At 43.7% G+C, this 15,850-nt stretch overlaps 1 protein-coding gene across 4 annotated transcripts in view; it reads left to right on the top strand.

Moving 5' to 3' along the window:
* ATXN7L1 (ataxin 7 like 1) overlaps positions 1-15,850 on the top strand; it is a 121,710-nt gene that overhangs the window by 77,556 nt on the left and 28,304 nt on the right. For 3 of the 4 annotated variants that reach the window (XM_068276267.1, XM_068276268.1, XM_068276269.1), the window contains one exon: positions 3,886-4,111. In XM_068276267.1, the coding sequence (XP_068132368.1) occupies positions 3,886-4,111 (226 nt within the window). Of the gene's footprint in view, positions 1-1,861; positions 1,945-3,885; positions 4,112-15,850 lie in introns of those variants that run through there. The other variant, XM_068276270.1, reaches the window with a different exon arrangement.

Below are 15,850 nucleotides of genomic sequence, written 5' to 3'. Positions count from 1 at the left end.
ATGCCTCCAAAAGCTGTGACCAAGTGTTCTTTTGTAGTTAACACCCCAATCACCCACCTGCTTCCGCTTCCTACAATACAAAAGTAATTTTCACCTTGCTGTGAGCATGTACAGGTTGGTGCTCTCTGTTTTTTCCCTTTATTTTTCTGCAGATGACAACACTGACTTCCACGTATTGCACCTGATTCTTTGGGGTGACTACTCATCCCCTTTGGGGTGAACCCTGTAAAAACTATTTGTTGGTTGACACACACACACACACACACACACACACACACACACACACACACACACACACACACACACACACACACACACACACACACACACACACACACACACACACACACACACACACACACACACACACACACACACACACACACACACACACACACACACACACACACACACACACACACATCGTAATAAACAATCTGGCCATGATGGTCTTGTTTACTGAAGAAGGAAACCTTGGCACATTGTGATGCCTAGGAATTTCACCTTCACATAGAAAGTGACAAAAGCATGATCTCTTAATCTTGAAAGGATTTTCCTTGTAACAGTATCATAGTTTAGGATATGCTGATGTCCGCCAAATCTTTTTGTGCTGGGTTTCATGTGGTTTTCTAAACTATCTTTTGTTGGCAAGAAGTAAATCACAATTTGATTGTAAAAGGAAGATGGCAGGCAGAAAGATGGGATATATTGTATATGTTGGTTTGCTTAATTGAATGTGATTATTTGGATTTTATTTGCAACTAGTGACTGTCCAAATCGTGTAAAGTAAAACAAACCTGTGAGGACAGTATATAACCTCAGGGCAGGTTGTAGAATTTTTGCTGCCTAAGGCAAACTTGTGAGGATGCACCCCCCCTTTCCCCCAAACTTTACTGATTTGGAATGTACATGCTCACAGCAAGGTGAAAATTACTTTTTTATTGTAGGAAGCGGAAGCAGGTGGGTGATTGGGGTGTTAACTACAAAAAGAACTCTTGGTCACACCTGATAATTTACTCTGCTTCATTTTATGTTCTCACATGACATGCTGCATCTCAACACAATATAGCACACTGGCTGGCTGTGAGTCTGTGACAAACAAACTGCTCACCCTCAGCCACTCCATTCCTGCTCAGTCAGGACCGTAGTGCCACCACCTCCTCCCTTCTGCTGTGCAAGGCAAATGAACCACAGCTGCTCTCCTGCCTCCCCCCTCCTCACTCACTGTCAGACTCCTAACACAGCACAACAAGCTGCTTTTCCCCAATGATGACCTCTTCACCTCACTCTCCTCTCACTTCTCCTACTCTGACTGCATGCTGTAAGTGTAAACACAGTACAAACATGCTGCCCCTGTAATCTCTGCACCTGATGCAAATGTTTCACCTTGCTTCATGAGAGAATGGACCCTATATATCCTGCCTTCTTAAGATTGCTTAATTACTGTACTAAAATATATTTAAATTTTTTTTTCCAACCAATTTGGTGTCTACTTACTGGGGAGGTAAGTGTACCACTACCTCCTCTTTTAACTACTATACGACCGCCCCACGCCAATGGGCGGGGACGCGGCGGCGGCCCCAGGACCGCCTAATGCCAATTGTCGTCAAGTCCTAAGGCTGCAGTTTGCAGGAGATCGCGCACAGGTTGTGCGCGCATCTCCTGCTCGGGGGGGGGGGGGGGGGGCAGAGCTCCACCCTGCCTTCAGTCTCCGAGCTGCGATCGACACTTGAGAGACTGTTAGACGGCGAAGCCGCCATCTTTTCTGTTAGTACAGCGCTGCGATCAGCAGCTTCCCTGCTACCTACACAGTTTTTTGGCAGTTGGACAGAGCAACTGCCATTCACTTAGTGCTTTTGAAGATAAATATATCCGGGAGAATCCCCTATAAAGAGATGGACTAGTCCAAAACCTGTCACTTCTGTCAGATTTCGACTACCTACTGTAAGTGACAGCAACATAGGAGAAAAGTAATTTATGGCTCATTTTACTCTGGAAAAAATGTACTTCTTATTTGTATATGTTTGCACATATATTACATTTTACAGTTTTTCGCTGTAGTGCCCCTTTAATCTAGAAAAATACTCTTAAAGGAAAACTTAAGTGAACTATAAAAAATGAGATTTACTCACATGGGGCTTCCCTCAGCCCCCAGCAGCTGATCGGTGCCCTTGCAGCCCCGCTCTGACGCTCCAGGACCCGCCGGCGAACACTTCCGGTTTGGCCGTCTTCGGCCAACAGGCATGGGAACGCGAGTGATTCTTCGCGTTCCCAGCCTGTATATCGCCCCCTATGCTGCTATTGCGACCAACTGGCCGCAATAGCAGCATAGGGGGCGATATACAGGCTGGGAACGCGAAGAATCACTCGCGTTCCCATGCCTGTCGGCCGGTGACGGCCAAACCGGAAGTGTTCGCCGGCGGGTCCTGGAGCGTCAGACCGGGGCTGCGAGGGCACCGATCGGCTGCTGGGGGCTGAGGGAAGCCCCAGGTGAGTAAATCTCATTTTTTTATAGTTGACTTAAGTTTTCCTTTAATCACAACCATTTAATCTTTGTACACGCGTTAGACGAAACTTGGCTGGGGCAGCCAATAACAACTGCAGCTGGCGAAAACCTAGCGTGTAGACAGCGGCCCCCAATGCCTTGGCCAAAAGTCTGCCAAGTGGATCAAGTTGACCGATCCCTGGCCAAAAGATTTGTTCTCCCAACTGTAGGGGTGGGGTAAGCGGTGTAAATTTGGGCTACAAGGAATAAGCCTCAATTCTGGAACAAAGTATTTAGGAGCTTGAATTAAACTTGATAGTCACAACCAGAAATGCTATGCTTGAAGTGCAGGTAACAAGGCCCATGACAAAAATAAAACCATTGTAACCTTTTTCAAAAAAGAGAAAAAGGGAACCATCAAGCATAGAGGTGTATCTTTTATGTTCTGGGAGTGTGTGAGCTACAGTGGCACAGGTCATTTAGTAAAATGTGTATGATGAGATGAAAGCAGCTTGTTACCAGAAGCATTGGTGGACAACTTACATTAATCAGTCCAGAAGCTGCACTTGGATCTTCAAACATAATGCTCCAAAGTAGCTAAAGTGAGTTTGCTGGAGTGTCTATCATCTATCTTGACCACAGTATCACTTTGTCACTTTAAGAATATCTGGGACCTGAACATTTATCAAATAAGACTGCATGCAATAATTGATGCTAAAGAGGGCAGTACACCTTATTGAGAATTGGGCTTTGGTCCTACTTGAGCGGAGAACGGACATTTTTTGTCCTTTCTCTGCTCAACGCAAAACTGACAGTTATAATCCCAGGCAGACTGATGTGTTCCCCATATAGCCTATGGAGATAACGCATCTACCCCAGACTACAGCCAGGTGACAGTGGACCATCGGAGCAGACACTAAACTGTCCTGCTTGGCTGCACATGGTCTGACCGCAGATGGGAACCGAGCCTTAGGGGTATGCAAACCTTTGAACAGAAATAATCTGCTATTTCCATGTTTTGCTTAATGGATGATGTCTTATTATTAATATTGTGTATTAATATAGAACTGACATATTTAACTGAGCTTTGTAGATGTTTTCATGTATTTTAACTAAAGCAAAGGAAATTGGGGTGGGCACTGACACGAGCGTAGTGATATTCGGCTTGGCATCACGAGCAAGGAGGGAGTACATTGGATTGTAAGAGTGCAGAATTTCAGGCCATCTTGTAACTTAATGTAGAACAATAGGAATGATTGATTACTAGAAAACACTTAACATACGTAGTGGGATGTAAAACTTATTTACTGTGTATTTTCCTATGTGGCTAAAGTAGCTTTGAGATAGTATGTTCAGACAGTTTACTAAATCTTATCTCAATACGTTACCATTCCTTGCAGAAAGAAGACACGGTTCAATGTGCAAACCTTCCCCATCTCCGGCTTCTCCTCCCTCCAACTCCAACAGAGCATCACTCGTACAGATGAAACAGAAAACGTGTATCAGCAGCCATAACCCCGTCAACAGTAACTCAAAGCCATTCAAAGCGCCCAAAGACAATCTACTTACCTCCAACAACAAGCAACACACAGTGTTCTCTTCTAAAGTATCAAGAGATAAACCATGGTGAGTAATGGAAACAGCAATAGTCAGATGGTGTGATTTAGTATTAAAAAATTATATTTCTTACAACTCGCCCTCCCCAAATATGTGTATGCTCCTGCTGATGAGGAAAAACGCCAGATCGTTTAGAAAATTCTGAGGGCTTTCTTTTAACTATGTAACTCTAACTGTGGACTGACTGCTACCATCATCACACTTTATAAAAAAAAAAACTGCTTCTTCTAAAAAGAAACCACATGGTATGACAACTGTGACTATTCAGGGATATCAGGACTAGAGATGGTCAATGAGATACTTATAATTCCAAGCTGATACAATGTATTTTTTTTGCACTACACTTATTCTTATTTATTTTGATTGGCACAGTTCCAATCTGCACAATCAGCTTCTGCATTAGATGTGTCGAATTCCAAGCTGCATAAAGTTGCATAAAATTTGAAGTTTGCATTAGCTTAAATTACTTAGCATCTAGTTGACCATCTGTATTCAGGGCTGATGTGGAAAGCACACAGTGGCAGGCTTACAGGTGTTCATAATCCACACTCTACAGCACAGTAGATTACTTACAAGTCCCAGTGGGGTTACAGTCTGCAGCAGGGCACTGAATAAACATGTCTAGTAGCAGGTTTACAGGCCTCCTCAAGGGTTCACACAGAATTTATGCTGGGAAGTGTGGTGTATTATGTTACTAATATTTACAACATCTGGCTAAACGTATCCTATACATAACACTAAGTATGACTTGGAGTTACTCTCCTGTTGTCTACAAACCAAAAAGTAACCTTATTGGCAGCTAAAACGTTCTCATTAGTTTGTGCTTCTCTTCATGATATGGGGCCCAACACTATGCCCACTGCCCTGCATTTTTATGTACTAAGCAGACAGGTTGAAGAGTATAGTTTTTGTTGTGCTCATTTTTGTGTCAGAGCAGATTTGGGCGATACAGATAAGGTATTGCTTCTGCAGATTCCAGCATAGTGTGAACTGAGACTGGCAGAGGTTTGGAGACTTTCTGAGGACATGATTTTGAAGTATAGCAAACTTATTTGGAGGTACCTTGTGATGGCTACAGTTAAGCAACAGTGTTGGAATACAATACTGCCATCTCTGAAAGGTTCATTATAACTGTAGCAGTACTCTGCAACCTCTCCTGTCACCCCAATGGATAGTTAAGAGACGACAAGAAAAATTAATTTCCCTGGCATTCCATAATAACTGTGCTCTGCAGAATGATTGTGTAGTAGTCAAATCTAAGTCGTCTAAATGCCTTCTCTTAGCTATACGTAGCTTAGAAGAAATTTAGTAAATGACTTCTTGTTATCCTTTTAGCTGAATACAAATGACTTGCTTGATGACTAATTAACTGCTATCTGTATGTAACACTGTTCACAGAACTAGAAAACGAACGGAGTACTGCCTTACAAATTAAGCCAAATAAAATAAAAAGAAACGGAACAAAGCTTTGTAGGCTGACTTGCTTAAAGTGGGCAAAACTATTTGCGTAATAAAGATAGCAGGGCTATGTAGGAGGAGTCTAAGCAGTTTTTGGGTACCTGGAGTTGGGAAAAAATGCACAGACTCCTAATAAATTTAAGCTCCAATTAAGAGAAAATATGATTAAATTTTTTGAAAAGCCATAAATAGGAAGCATTGAAACAAGAAAAAAATGTATTTTAAGATATATTATACATGTATTTGTGGCAGTGTAGATTCAGAATGATAGGACAGTATGCTTTTCAACTTGTCCATCTCACTGATTATTAGGTGGACTAAACCAGCTTAACCACTTCCCGACCGCCTAACGCACAGAGGCGGCCGGGAAGTGGAGCCCTGAAGGACCGGCTCACCCACAGAGGCGGCGGTCCTTCTAAGGGCATGGGCGGAGCGATCGCGTCATCCGTGACGCGATCCTCCGCCGGCGCCTGTCACTGCTCGCCCGCCGCAACATCCCGCCGGCTATACGGAAGCGCCGGCGGGATGTTAACCCCGCGATCGCCGCATACAAAGTGTATAATACACTTTGTAATGTTTACAAAGTGTATTATACAGGCTGCCTCCTGCCCTGGTGGTCCCAGTGTCCGAGGGACCACCAGGGCAGGCTGCAGCCACCCTAGTCTGCACCCAAGCACACTGATTTCTCCCCCCCCTGCCCCAGATCGCCCACAGCACCCCTCAGACCCCCCCCTGCCCACCCCCCAGACCCCTGTTTGCACCCAATCACCCCCCTAATCACCCATCAATCACTCCCTGTCACTATCTGTCAACGCTATTTTTTTTTATCTCCCCCCCTGCCCACTGCCCCCTCCTGATCACCCCCCCCACCCCTCAGATTCTCCCCAGACCCCCCCCCCCCCAGACCCCCCCCCCCCTGTGTACTGTATGCATCTATCCCCCCTGATCACCTGTCAATCACCTGTCAATCACCCATCAATCACCCCCTGTCACTGCCACCCATCAATCAGCCCCTAACCTGCCCCTTGCGGGCAATCTGATCACCCACCCACACCAATAGATCGCCCGCAGATCCGACATCAGATCACCACCCAAACGCAGTGTTTACATCTATTCTCTCCTCTAAACACCCACTAATTACCCATCAATCACCCATCAATCACCCCCTATCACCACCTGTCACTGTTACCCATCAGATCAGACCCTAATTTGCCCCTTGCGGGCACCCAATCACCCGCCTACACGCTCAGATTGCCCTCAGACCCCCCCTTATCAATTCGCCAGTGCAATATTTACATCTGTTCTTCCCTGTAATAACCCACTGATCACCTGTCAATCACCTGTCAATCACCCATCAATCACCCCCTGTCACTGCCACCCATCAATCACCCCCTGTCACTGCCACCCATAAATCAGCCCCTAACCTGCCCCTTGCGGGCAATCTGATCACCCACCCACACCAATAGATCGCCCGCAGATCCGACATCAGATCACCACCCAAACGCGGTGTTTACATCTATTCTCTCCTCTAAACACCCACTAATTACCCATCAATCACCCCCTATCACCACCTGTCACTGTTACCCATCAGATCAGACCCTAATCTGCCCCTTGCGGGCACCCAATCACCCGCCTACACGCTCAGATTGCCCTCAGACGCCCCCCTTATCAATTCGCCAGGGCATTATTTACATCTGTCCTTCCCTGTAATAACCCACTGATCACCTGTCAATCACCCATCAATCACCCCCTGTCACTGCCACCCATCAATCACCCCCTGTCACTGCCACCCATCAATCAGCCCCTAACCTGCCCCACGCGGGCAATCTGATCACCCACCCACACCAATAGATCGCCTGCAGATCCGACATCAGATCACCACCCAAGCGCAGTGTTTACATCTATTCTCTCCTCTTAACACCCACTAATTACCCATCAATCACCCATCAATCACCCATCAATCACCCCCTATCACCACCTGTCACTGTTACCCATCAGATCAGACCCTAATCTGCCCCTTGCGGGCACCCAATCACCCGCCTACACGCTCAGATTGCCCTCAGACCCCCCCCTTATCAATTCGCCAGTGCATTAGTTACATCTGTTCTTCCCTGTAATAACCCACTGATCACCTGTCAATCACCTGTCACTGCCACCCATCAATCACCCCCTGTCACTGCCACCCATCAATCACCCCCTGTCACTGCCACTCATCAATCAGCCCCTAACCTGCCCCTTGCGGGCAATCTGATCACCCACCCACACCAATAGTTTGCCCGCAGATCCGACGTCAGATCACCTCCCAAGGGCAGTGTTTATATCTGTTCTCTACCCTAAACACCCACTAATTACCCATCAATCACCCCCTGTCACTGCTACCTATCAGATTAGACCCCTATCTGCCCCTAGGGCACTCAATCACCCGCCCACACCCTCAGAATGCCCTCAGGCCCCAGCCCTGATCACCTCGCCAGTGCATTGCTTGCATCTATTCCCCCCTCTAATTACACCTTGAGACACCCATCAATCACCTCCTGTCACCCCCTAGCACACCTACCCATCAGATCAAGCCCTAATTTGCCCCGTGTGGGCTCCTGATCACTCGGCCAAACCCTCAGATCCCCCTCAGACCCCCTTCCGATCACCTCCCCAGTGCATTGATTGCATCTATTTTCCCCTCTAACCACCCCCTGAGACACCCATCAATCACCTCCTGTCACCCCCCTAGCACTCCTATCCATCAGATCAGGCCCAATACAACCTGTCATCTAAAAGGCCACCCTGCATATGACCGGTTCCACAAAATTCGCCCCCTCATAGACCACCTGTCATCAAAATTTGCAGATGCTTATACCCCTGAACAGACATTTTGAGACATTTGGTTTCCAGACTACTCACGGTTTTGGGCCCGTAAAATGCCAGGGCGGTATAGGAACCCCAGAAACGGACCCCATTTTAGAAAAAAGACACCCCAGTGTATTCTGTTAGGTGTATGGCGAGTTCATAGAAGATTTTATTTTTTGTCAAAAGTTAGCGGAAATTGATTTTTGTTTTTTTTTCACAAAGTGTTATTTTTCACTAACTTGTGACAAAAAATAAAATCTTCTATGAACTCGCCATACACCTAACGGAATACCTTGGGGTGTCTTCTTTCTAAAATGGGGTCACTTGTGGGGTTCCTATACTGCCCTGGCATTTTAGGGGCCCTAAACCGTGAGGAGTAGTCTAGAAAACAAATGCCTCAAAATGACCTGTGATTAGGACGTTGGGCCCCTTAGCGCACCTAGGCTGCAAAAAAGTGTCACACATGTGGTATCGCCGTACTCAGGAGAAGTAGTACAATGCGTTTTGGGGTGTATTTTTACACATACCCATGCTGGGTGGGAGAAATCTCTCTGTAAATGGACAATTGTGTGTAAAAAAAAATCAAACAATTGTCATTTACAGAGGTATTTCTCCCACCCAGCATGGGTATGTGTAAAAATACACCCCAAAACACATTATACTACATCTCCCGAGTACGTTGATACCACGATTGGCACTTTTTTGCAGCCTAACTGCGCTAAGGGGTTCAAAGTCCAATGAGTACGTTTAGGATTTCACAGGTCATTTTTGTTTCAAGACTACTCCTCACGGTTTAGGGCCCCTAAAATGCCAGGGCAGTATAGGAACCCCACAAATGACCCCATTTTAGAAAGAAGACACCCAAACGTATTCCGTTAGGAGTATGGTGAGTTCATAGAAGATTTTATTTTTTGTCACAAGTTAGCGGAAAATGACACTTTGTGAAAAAAAACAATTAAAATCAATTTCCGCTAACTTGTGACAAAAAAATAAAAACTTCTATGAACTCACCATACTCCTAACGGAATACCTTGGGGTGTCTTCTTTCTAAAATGGGGTCATTAGTGGGGTTCCTATACTGCCCTGGCATTTTAGGGGCCCTAAACCGTGAGGAGTAGTCTTGAAACAAAAATGACCTGTGAAATCCTAAAGGTACTCATTGGACTTTGGGCCCTTTAGCGCAGTTAGGGTGCAAAAAAGTGCCACACGTGGTATCGCCGTACTCGGGAGAAGTAGTACAATGTGTTTTGGGGTGTATTTTTACACATACCCATGCTGGGTGGGAGAAATACCGCTGTAAATGGACAATTGTGTGTAAAAAAAATCAAAAGATTGTCATTTACAGAGGTGTTTCTCCCACCCAGCATGGGTATGTGTAAAAATACACCCCAAAACGCATTGTACTACTTCTCCCGAGTACGGCGATACCACATGTGTGGCACTTTTTTGCACCCTAACTGCGCTAAAGGGCCCAAAGTCCAATGAGTACCTTTAGGATTTCACAGGTCATTTTGAGAAATTTCGTTTCAAGACTACTTCTCACGGTTTAGGGCCCCTAAAATGCCAGGGCAGTATAGGAACCCCACAAATGACCCCATTTTAGAAAGAAGACACCCCAAGGTATTCCGTGAGTAGTATGGCGAGTTCATAGAAGATTTTATTTTTTGTCACAAGTTAGCGGAAATTGATTTTAATTGTGTTTTTTCACAAAGTGTCATTTTCCGCTAACTTGTGACAAAAAATAAAATAATCTTCTATGAACTCACCATACTCCTAACAGAATACCTTGGGGTGTCTTCTTTCTAAAATGGGGTCAATTGTGGGGTTCCTATACTGCCCTGGCATTTTAGGGGCCCTAAACCGTGAGGAGTAGTCTTGAAACGAAATTTCTCAAAATGACCTGTGAAATCCTAAAGGTACTCATTGGACTTTGGGCCCTTTAGCGCAGTTAGGGTGCAAAAAAGTGCCACACATGTGGTATCGCCGTACTCAGGAGAAGTAGTATAATGTGTTTTGGGGTGTATTTTTACACATACCCATGCTGAGTGGGAGAAAGATCTCTGTAAATGGACAATTGTGTGTAAAAAAAAATAACAAATTGTCATTTACAGAGATATTTCTCCCACCCAGCATGGGTATGTGTAAAAATACACCCCAAAACACATTATACTACTTCTCCTGAGTACGGCAATACCACATGTGTGGCACTTTTTTGCAGCCTAACTGCGCTAAGGGGTTCAAAGTCCAATGAGCACCTTTAGGCTTTACAGGGGTGCTTACAATTTAGCACCCCCCAAAATGTCAGGACAGTAAACACACCCCACAAATGACCCCATTTTGGAAAGTAGACCCTTCAAGGTATTCAGAGAGGGGCATGGTGAGTCCGTGGCAGATTTCATTTTTTTTTTTTGTCGCAAGTTAGACGAAATGGAAACTTTTTTTTTTTTTTTTTTTTTTTTTTTGGTCACAAAGTGTCATTTTCCGCTTACTTGTGACAAAAAATAATATCTTCTATGAACTCACTATGCCTCTCAGTGAATACTTTGGGATGTCTTCTTTCCAAAATGGGGTCATTTGGGGGGTATTTATACTATCCTGGAATTCTAGCCCCCCATGAAACATGACAGGGGGTCAGAAAAGTCATAGATGCTTGAAAATGGGAAAATTCACTTTTTGCACCATAGTTTGTAAACGTTAACTTTTACCCAAACCAATAAATATACACTGAATGGGTTTTTTTTTATCAAAAACATGTTTGTCCACATTTTTCGCGCTGCATGTATACAGAAATTTTACTTTATTTGAAAACTGTCAGCACAGAAAGTTAAAAAAATCATTTTTTTGCCAAAATTCATGTCTTTTTTGATGAATATAATAAAAAGTAAAAATCGCAGGAGCAATCAAATAGCACCAAAAGAAAGCTTTATTAGTGACAAGAAAAGGAGCCAAAATTCATTTAGGTGGTAGGTTGTATGAGCGAGCAATAAACCGTGAAAGCTGCAGTGGTCTGAATGGGAAAAAAAGTGGCCGGTCCTTAAGGGGTAGAAAGCCCTAGGTCCTCAAGTGGTTAATAATTGCATCCAATATGGCTACTGATTTAGCCTCTTTCCCATGATTGGTTTTTCTTTTCTCTGTCTGAGAGTATGGACTAATTTTCCATCTGTAACTTAGGCATTTCCTGGGAAATTGGTCCTGGTCATTTCCTTCTCATATGAAATCACTCTTGCAAGTGGTCATGCTCCACAATCTAGATTTCGGCCTGAAATACATTTTTGGTTCTTAACCTTTAAAACAAATGGAACACATCCATCCATGCAGGGAGCAACACATTATAACTCTGATGCCATTAAAAGGTACCTATTCTATGATTTATAAAATGTATAATGTACAGATGTACAGATAAATTATTAGCGGTTTGAAACTAGCGGTCTAAAATTGTTCTAAAGCTTTGTGGCCGTAGAGCTTTAAGGGCAGCAAAGTAAAGGGCAGCATTTATACTTACCTAGGGCTTTCTCCAGCAGGAGCTGAAAGTTCCCAGCGATGGGTGCACACGTAGCCGGGCTGCGCATGTTTATTTATTGTATTTATAAAGTGCCAACATGTTACGCAGCGCTGAACATATTACGCAGCGCAGATGCATATGCAGTACATTGTGCCTGGAGAAAGAGACCGGGTCAGCAAGTGGAGCAGCCTGGGAGGACAACAAGGGAGCCCACGGTCTGCAGGGGGCTAGAGGAAGTCCCAGGTAAGTATAAATACTGGTCCTTATTTAGTCTTTGGTGCACTTTCATGACAGTTTGGATATATATGGCCACTGCCATCTTGCTGATGGTGGAAGGTGGAGTTTCAGATCTTTGATTTACAGCCATGCCAGGTGAGCTACTTTTGCTGCCACCCACTAATCTTGCAGCTTTGAGATAGAGCTTTGCATTAAACGTTAAAGAAATAGTAAAATAAGCACTTTAAATAAATGGGCTGTGCTAACATGGGGTAAGAGAGCTGCAGCCTGACCACAATAGCTGCAAGACATGTACTCACAAACCAAGATAGATATCCTCCTCCTGCTAGGACAAGGAGAGGAAACTAATAACCTTCTATTTTGACAACTTTCAATTGTTATTGCGGTCTGTGTTCGAGGCTGTTTTGAGCATGTGTTTGGGTACAGTTATAAATGCATGTACATTGACCACATCCCTCAGCAACTGTCTTTCCCCCAATTTAGGTCCTAACGGGAGAATTATAGCTATCCTAGTATGTGTGTGCTTCTGAAGTAAAACATATGCTGTAATTTGAGTGTTGGATGCGTTTCCTAGAAGAATTGATGCCCTAAAATGTATATTTATCCTCCTATGCATTGTATTTTGTGTGATATGCCACAGTTCCTCTACAAGGTTTCCAACATTAAGCAAAGAAAAAGATTTAACTGTGTAATCCTATATTCTCTTTCTCTTGGCATCTTATAAGTGCATGTGTTTGTTTGGTCTTTGTATGGTTGCTGGGTTACCTGTAAGTCGAATTTGCCAATAAGCAGTTCAGTACTTCCTTCTGTGCTTGGTCTTGTTACACTCGTAGATGGGTTTGGTTCTTCTACTGGAAATGCGACCTGCCACTTCCAGATTCCCTCATAGCTATGTAGACACCGAGATTGACCCAAGTTATTTCATTCAGCGTGTCTACATTGTTGCATGTTATCAGGTATAAGGCACTGATGGATATATCCAGAGGAGGGCCAACATAGCACCCAGAGATCTAGCTATTATTAGGAGCAACGATTATGTGCAAAGGGCAGTAGCCAGGTAGCTTTCAGTTTACTGTGCTCAGAACAAGGATATAGTCATTTTGATTGGTTGCTGTTAGAGCAGTTTGTACTTTTTCTAATTTGTCCCCCAGTTGTATTTCAGTTCAGTATATATTTTGGCAGGTTTTCTGTAGCTGTAAGATGGTTGCATCCATTACAAAAGTGTTCTTCCACTGCCTGGACAAACTTTTATTTTGATATATCAGAAGAATCAGAGGCGAGATAGCAACTCCCCTGCTATCATATGAGTGCAAGGCAAGTCTGGCACAAAGCTGTGCTGGGAGGTTTCCCTGCTAGATGTTCCAAACCCACAATATTACCATTATAATGACCCTTTAACATTTTGCGTATCAGCCTTGCGGAATCAGTGGTGGAATACAGCCAGCAGAATAACATAACTGATGCTGTTATTATTTCAGACAAGAAGCTCAAAGAACATTGTGTTGTACTCCCCTGTGTTCAGAATCCATCCATGAAGTTATGCTGTTGAGCTACCTGTAGGCTGAGGGTTCTGCTTGGCATGCAGCCCCCCTACAGTAGGATTTCCCTATACACATGAGTGCTTACCTTGGTAGAGCATTTGCATTCATGGTCATGTAGAGGAAGGAGGAAGAGTAGGGAGTGAGCAGCATAGTTGTCTTGCAACACTTATGACTGGGGTGAAGAACCGTATCTGGAAGAGGTCTTCTCACCTATCCAGTTACTCTCTGAAAGCTCAGTACGCAAAGGTACAAGCTCATTCATGTTTAATTTTTTGTAGGCCTATTTTGCCATTGCTATATATTTGGACAGCACCAGCTTACATAGTTATATCATTACATAATATTTATGTGCAGCATGAAAGTATAACATGCGCAATACATAGACTGCATACAGCACACATCGTATTTATAGGTGAACCAAATATATAAGACATCCGTGTGCCTATATGATCCATTTAAATATGAAACATAAAATGAACTCTGAAAAGCTTAGTATAATGTTGCATTACCATGCTCTCTAGATTCTTGATTTATAGCCCATTGGCAGCCATAAACTTAATAATCTGCTGATTTTCCTTTCTGGCAGCTACTCCTTGTTGTGCGAGGTGAGCATCGCTGCCTTTTAGGAGAGGGTTGCTGGGATGTCACTTATCACCTCTCCAATCAGGATGGAGGAAGGAGGCATGGCTGAGCTTCTATTCAACCCCTTTCTGCTCCTTTCTGCTTGGTTGAATTGAAGGGATGGTACAGACTGTGAGAGGGGCCTGGTTAAGAATGCCAGGCTCTACAATGTATGCAAATGGGATTTTGCCGGTAATGGGGGATGGAAAAGAGCAGCGGCATTGGGAAAATGAAGGTGTTTTGTTTTTAAAAAAACAAGTTATTCTGATCTTACAATACAAATTAGAGTGAAAGGGAGGGTGTGACCTATTTAATAATATGCATTCCTGGAGAGAACTTTGTTTTCTGATTTAGAAGTTATTCCATCTTCCAGACTCTAGCGCTCTGACGCCGGGAAACATAACACATTGCCTGTTAGCGAGTGCTCCATTCACAGTCTGGATTAGATTCTGGCTGTGTATTGATTTTCTTGATAAAGGGACGCTAGGTCATTCTGAAAGTTGGAATTACAATGTGTTGCACAATAAATCACTTTTCTCATGACTTTGGTGTGCTGACAATTGATCATTTTCCAGGTTTTAACACACTGGTGCCTGATCCCTGGTCCTACTACAAGGGAATCCCTTAACAGGGAATGAGGAAGTTACCACTAGACTACCAGGGAAAGCTATTGAGGTTGAGGGGGAGCACTAGGCTACCAGGGAGAGATCTGAAAAAGGGGGGCACTAGACTACTTTAGAGTGGAAGAAGGGGGTTCAGTAGACTACACGGGAAGTAAACTGGGGGGGGGTTTGCACTAGGCATGCATCTAATAAAGGTGCCAAGAAATGTGGGTGCCGGGTGCAGCCAAAAAAAGTCTCACCCTGCTGTGGCAAGAGAAAAGATGTAATTTTGCTTCCAGCTATTTCTGTTGTTTTTGTAATTTGGGCTCTGGCTTTTTGCAGAGCCTAAATTAGCCACTGAGCACCTCTATAGCCATTGGCCTATGGCGGTGTCCAAATCTCGGAGGCTGCGCCCATATTACTTGTCTCAGGCCACTAGACCTGAGGGAAAGATCTACGGTAAGTAAGAGGGGGAACGACTAATTCACCAGGACAAGTTATAGCAGAAAAAAGGGGGGCTATTACTTTAAAAATACCATTTTGCCACATCGCATAGCCCCACCCACTTTTGTAACCAAACTCCCTGCATACAAAGCTACTAATTATGCTTTATTTGTACCTTTTATTTCCCTTCTTTACATTTAGACATTTTTTTTATTCTAGCATGGAAAAAAAACTACATAAAGCATAAAAAAACCCTTTATTACAAAATTGAATATCATCGCCATACATTGTAGCAGCAACAAAATGTAGTTTTATAATATGTGGGATACATAGCCAAATGTAATTAGGGTTTATTATATACAGTAACACTTTTTATGTTAAAATAATAATTGGTAAAAACTGTATTTTTTCCATTTTTTTTTATTCTTTTTACCTTTAAAATGCATACGAAATAAAATTCCTTAGGGAAAAGAAGCATTTAAAAACACACGATTGGTTC

This window comes from Hyperolius riggenbachi, chromosome 3 (genome assembly GCF_040937935.1).
Source record: "Hyperolius riggenbachi isolate aHypRig1 chromosome 3, aHypRig1.pri, whole genome shotgun sequence".
NCBI lineage: Eukaryota > Metazoa > Chordata > Amphibia > Anura > Hyperoliidae > Hyperolius > Hyperolius riggenbachi.
Note: the sequence above shows the minus strand (reverse complement) of the source record. Positions and strands in the feature narration are given on the sequence as shown.